The sequence below is a fragment of the Phaethon lepturus genome, unplaced genomic scaffold (assembly GCF_000687285.1).
Source record: "Phaethon lepturus isolate BGI_N335 unplaced genomic scaffold, ASM68728v1 scaffold46136, whole genome shotgun sequence".
NCBI classification, from domain to species: Eukaryota; Metazoa; Chordata; class Aves; order Phaethontiformes; family Phaethontidae; genus Phaethon; species Phaethon lepturus.
In genome coordinates this window covers 5,249-11,189 of record NW_010549240.1, presented here as the reverse complement: position 1 = coordinate 11,189, position 5,941 = coordinate 5,249, and the positions used below count along the sequence as shown (strand labels likewise).

Here is a 5,941-nt window from a genome sequence, read left to right as displayed (position 1 = left end):
GGCCCTTGTCCGGCTCCTGGCTCCTTCATGGGGGGCGTGGTAGGTCCATCTCCACCACGAGGTGGGTAGAGCTGCTTTTGCCTCGCTGCCCACCTTTGTCTGCAATCTTGAGCCTTGTCCACCACGTTGGTACCTCACTCAGGGTTTAGGCCTACACAGGTACCAGCCCTTTTCCTCCCTTTAAAGCTTTTCTTCCCCTGTGAGAACGCCTCCCTCTCAGAGGGAGGGTTACAGAGAGGGGTAGGGGTGTGTGTTTGGTGAAGCTGCTCTCAGGTTGCTGCCCCAAAGCTTCTTTGCCACCTCCACGCAGGACAGGTTGGTGTCTCCGAGGGTTACCCTGAGGGAAATCAAACCTGCAGTGGTGTCTCACGCTTCATGCTGTGTTACCGGGTAGAATCCCAAGGCCACATGAACAGAAGCTGAAGTATGTGCGTGTGTATGTACATGCACTCATCAGGCAAATACGAGGGCCCCATATGTGTTGCTCCTGATGGCAGTGGGGTTACTGGCACAGCTCGAGGGGCTCTGCTCCGTTGTGGTAGATTGGCTTTGCAGAAATCCTAAGTCTTGGGAGTTAGTTCAGCTACCCAAGCATAAGGCTTTTGCATTGTGTTCCTGGGGCTTTAGGAAATGCATTTGCTCTGAGAGCAGTCTCAGCCTGGAACCCCAAGTCCAATGCATAGTAATTTTTTGAGAAATCGGGTTTTTGTAGGGGAAGGAGAGTATTTTTTCTGTGTGATCATGTTTCATGAAAGCAAAACTGGTTTTGGTTGCTTGGTAGCTAACTGATTTATACTTTAAAATGTGCTATGTGGGACTTATTCATAAACAAAATTAAAAAAAAATCTGGGTACTAATGCTGTTTAAAAGCTGATTTTGATTTGGCCAAATACCTTGTCCAGGTTGCTCGCTACTAATATTACTCACACAAGTACTTATGTTAGGTATAGGTATTTTAAGCATTATCAGATAGTCATTAAATGTGACACTGAAGTTCAGAAGATGAGTTCTGTTGGGCCCAGTTAGGGTGCAGAAGGTACCTGCTTTATCTGTGACTCACGTAATTGCACAACACAGTGGACAAGTTGCAAAAGGTTCACAACAAGCAAGGAATCACCTGGACACAAATCTGTGCTCTCAGACCAGAATCTGCAAATTAGATTCTTGTAGATTCGACAGTTCTGTATTTGAGGACCTAAAGTTCTCTTCGTACAGAATCTGAGCGATGTGGAAGTGTGAAGTGGGTTATTTATTCCATGTGTATTTTTGCCTGTTTGTGTGATAACGCAGAAGAGGTGTTAAAAGTGGACCAAAACATCCGTTGAGTGGAATGCCAGTTAGGAGTGAGTTTTACCAGATGTTGTAAACATGGAATCTCGTTCTATATTTAATAGTAATCAAAGCCAGCGCAATTATGGATAATTTAAAGTTCTGTAGATAAAGTGAGACTTCTGCATTTAACAGTAATTTTGAACACCTACACTCAAAATTTTTCAGGCACCTGTCTCACGCTTTTACATAAGTAACTAGCAACTGTGGTGGGCGATGGCGGTGGCGTTTGTTGTCGAGAAGCCTGAAAAAGGGTTGGGATAGGGAAAGTTGTGGCTTTGGGAAGGGCCCTGTGGGCAGAGGGGCACAGTGGGAGCACAATGACAAAAGGCTAGGCATACTTTTGAACTAAAACTGGCTTGCGTATATGCGTTGTTAAACAAGACACCTTTGAACTTTCTGGTCCAGGATTCTCTCCGTACAGACTATAATCCTTAATACCGCTATTGGGTCTTATCATGCTCTTAATGTCTTGATGGGATTCTGTCTTTGTAAATCATAGGTCTCACATATTTAGGCAGTTTGTCAGTTACAGCTGAATATTACTGCCTGGGCCCATTTCTCTTTATGAACCTCGCTCTTCCAGGCTATGGTGTGTTACCATGATCACTATCTGAAACTGGAAGCCAGCTAGGTAAGGTAAGCAGGGCAAGGTAATTCGGAGCTGAAACTTTCTTGCCAAACAGACTGTCATGAAGAAAAACTGTGTACAAGCAAATCCTTAACGCTTTGGAATAGGAATACAATTCTGTTGGCCTTTTCTCCATAAACTTAGTTGCTGCTTCAAAGGTTTGCATTGTCATCAAGCCTTTTCTTGTCAGATGAGAATCAAGTCATCAACTCATAAAGATACTGGGTTCTAGGGCCTAATGACTCCCACCAACATCCACGAACTCTGAATCAGAGGATTGTTAGCGGCTGAAGAAACATTTCAATTGAACTGCTGAACGCAGGCTTGGAAGGTGCTGATACAAAGCAGTGGGGGTGGAAACCTGGACTTCCCCGGCTGGTGATCTTACTGTATGGATCCATAGGGGTTCTGTCAGGGGGCCAGTCTCCCAGTGGTAATCACAGAGATTATACTGAGAATATACAGCCTTAAGGAAGCCATTCTGTTAGCCATTATTTTGACACTGTAGAAATCAGTGTGATAAAATTGAACGCACCCTTTTGGAAGGGCAGGGTGATCCTTAAGAGACTGATTTTTCCTGTTCACATGCATTCTCTGATTTCATCTGTTCACACCCATGTGCTGACAAGCCCACATGAGCTGGCCAGGCTCTGTTGTGAGTGATACAGAGGACAAGGGATGCTGCCTCTACAATTTTCATTATGTTTCTTGATGGATAATGGCAAACCGATACTGGGTGTGACTTATACACCCTTCTGGAGTTGATGTTCTTGGGTATCTCGCTTGGTGTCTTCCCCTCTTAGGCAAAATTTCCCAAGTTTTATCCTTTTTTTTTTTCAATTGGGATTATTTTATGGCTCTAGTCCAGTTCATCTTTGTCATCTTATCTTTAGAACAGTCTGTTTCTACCTTGCTATCTGGTCACTTGAATGAGGTCAGTGTTCTGTAGCAATTAGCACATGATTTTCCTTTAACCCTTCTAGCTTACTCTGATGCATTCATGCATGCTACGTTCAGGCCAGTATTAATGTATTTGTTACAAACCTTTACATACCAGTTGCCCATTAGTGTTGGTGAAGGGAACTCAACAGGAAAATTGTCTATGAGCTGAAAGTCTTGGCAAGAGTTTCTGAAATTATGTTCAGTACAGGTGAATATCTGGTACAGTCTTAGTATTTGGAATAATACAGTTCAATAAAATGTTTGGGTTTAAAACTGCCTACATTTTCCCACTTGAAAAGCTTTTTTTCTGGTTGGTTATTGGCAAATGTTACTACGTATGTATTCTGCAATAAGCCAGTTGCTGTCCAGCTATATTAGAAAAAACAAAGCATGTATTTCCCTTGAAGGTTTGTGTTCTTAGGCAGAAAATAGACCTGTTTTTTTCCAGGACTCGAGGAGGACAGCAGCTCCTTACCCTCTTAGTCTAATCTGTTTTATCTACTGGTGAGACATTATGTGTATTTATATACTGAGCAACTGGAGTACCTCAGTTTCCATTCTTATCGAACACAAATATTTACCACAGACCTGATCCAAGGTCTACCGAGGTCCATGGTACTCTTGAAACGGTAACTTAACTAAGAGCAAACTTCTAATTTTTTTCCAATTTTAGTTGGCTTATAGGATATTTTATTAGCAACTAAGTATTTTTTCAAATCAAGGAAAAAAACAACACATTACTTTTTTGCTTTGCTCACCATCTCAGTTGTACAGGTTCCCTAATACGCTTTCTCAGCCGTAGTTCCTGTCAGTGAGGAAACTGTGAAATGTTTTGACATTAATTGTCGGTGAGGAATTGAAACACAGAAGTCGATGAGCAACTAACATTATTGAACTTTAATGGACGCATTCCATATAAAAAGATCACATGTGGTGTGGCATAGCAGTTGACATATTTCTGTTCAGAAGGAGAACTGTGAGCATCTCCAAGGGCAACATTAGACAATGTAAAGAGGGCAAGAGAGGCAGTGCAGGTAGCCAGGTATAAGGAGTTCAGATGAGAGGAACTATTTCTGTGCTAAATAATATGGGGAATTTGGAGTGTCATGAGCTTTTGACAGCTTTGCCCTTTGCAAGCCACAGACTCTAGATGAATGTTGATTTTTTCCTCTTCCTCTCTAATTTTGTGTGTAACAACATTAGTTTAAGTTGGTGACATCCCCTTTCCCAGCCCCAGTTAACAGTTTCCCAGTTAAAGCTACTCTCTTCTATTAAGGCTACACACCCGGTCCCTGGGTTTAGCAGTTTTATTTCCTCACATGGTCACAAAAAAAAGTGTACGTGTGTTAAGAGAGGGGAAAACCACAACCACGGGATTTTCACAGGACATCATCTGCCAGGTGTTTCAGATAATGGTCTGCAGTGCTAATCAGGAGATGGCACGAACGAGAACAAAATGACAAAGGCAAAACAACAAAATTATTAGTCTGGGATAAAAATTGTGTGGAAAACCTACAATTTTTATCTCATAAATATCAACATATAAATATTCAGCTGTGTTTCCAGTAGTGAAGTGTAACAACACTGTGCACTGCCACTGAGCCAGCTCAGCCACCTGCTGAATTTATTATGTGAATGATTGCTTTCCAAGTCCAAGAAGTGACTAGGGCGCCTAACACGCAGCTTTGCCAGCAGGAGCAGTCCATTATCTTTAGGCAGCTCACGTTAATCGTTTCAGGCGATAGCAGTGATGTGGGTCTCCTTGTGGCAGGAGGTGAGTGAGTCCCTGTTAAACCTCCAGCAGAATTTAGGAGTGCAACAAAGCACCATAGACATGACCAACCCCAAAACAAGCATGAGACAAATTACCCATTTTATCATCCCAGAGTATATAAATGGGAGGATGAGGATGGTGAGGATCACCACGAGCAGCAGGAGCAGCACAAGTCTCTGGATAGCCAGTTTGTTGTCTGCCGGAACGGTTTCGTCTCTGTATAAAGCATCTTGGCTGGCCTGAGTCCAGCTGTTGCTGTCCAGCCCTATGGCAGAGACGTGTACCTCAGGATTTGAATTGGGGTTTTCCCAGTGCTCCATGATGTCTTCTTTATTCTGAAGTGTGCGGATGAGTCCTCCTGACACAAAAGTGGCTTTTCTGCACAGGGGGCAGGTGATTATCCAAGTACTCTCTTCCTTCCTGAGGATAAGCTTGAGGCAGACGGCGCAGAAGGCATGCTGGCAGTCCAGGAGCTTTGGTAGTCTGTAGACGTTGTACTTGTTGAAGCAGACTAGGCAGTCCATGTCAATGGATGTTGCGGTTGAACACTGGCCATTCATTTCAAGACTGCATACTTCAGGAGAGTTTTTGTTCTTTAGCATAACAAGAGGCTTTGAGTTTGGACAGCCACTGTCCGAAATCGCTGGTTTAAAGTCATCAGGACTGTCTCGCTCTGTGCCTGAAGGTCTCTCCATTTCCTTAGTACATTCTTCAGCGAACCCCAGTCTCTCCGCGTCTGCAGCGTTTTCTGTTGGGGGCCCTGCTCCGCTCACTTCTGCAGCACCTTCTGCCGTGGGCGCAGGACTATCCTTCTCAGCCTGTGGTACTCCAGGAGCTGGCGATCCGTTTTCATTGTTTAGCTTGTCAGTGGATTTCTCCATGGAGATAAACCTCAGTGCAGTTTGGCTTCCCTCAGCTGAAGAATTTGCCGAGTTTCTGGCTCCTTTTATGTGTTGCTTTTTTCCTGTTGTATGCATGATTGATTAGTGACAGCTTTAAGCGTGTTGTGCTCTTACAATACGATGTTTTTATAAAACGAGGACCTGAGTTAATGATTAACTTTGTGGCCAAGGCATTTTACAACAGCTGATAATATCCCTGAGCAATTCCTGTCTAGCAGCAGACCCCACGGCATTAGCAGACTGCAGCTCTGTTCACTGTGATAGCCGGACACTACCATTATTACTACATTAGTGCTTTATTTGTTGAAAGCAATTTCATTGGTCTTTAAACACTGCTTTGCTGGACAGTGACAGATTTGAGGG

The 5,941-nt window shown here is 43.5% G+C and overlaps 1 protein-coding gene across 1 annotated transcript; it reads right to left on the bottom strand.

Moving 5' to 3' along the window:
- Nucleotides 1-4,636: 4,636 nt before the first annotated feature.
- Nucleotides 4,637-5,557, bottom strand: RNF186 (ring finger protein 186). Its single transcript, XM_010290203.1, has one exon. It carries the CDS (start codon nt 5,555-5,557, stop codon nt 4,637-4,639), a length of 921 nt encoding a protein of 306 aa, XP_010288505.1.
- Nucleotides 5,558-5,941: the final 384 nt, after the last annotated feature.

Bases quoted from the DNA above. Each gene is read 5' to 3' on its own strand.
- RNF186 (XM_010290203.1), bottom strand. From the start codon at position 5,557: ATGGAGAAATCCACTGACAAGCTAAACAATGAAAACGGATCGCCAGCT.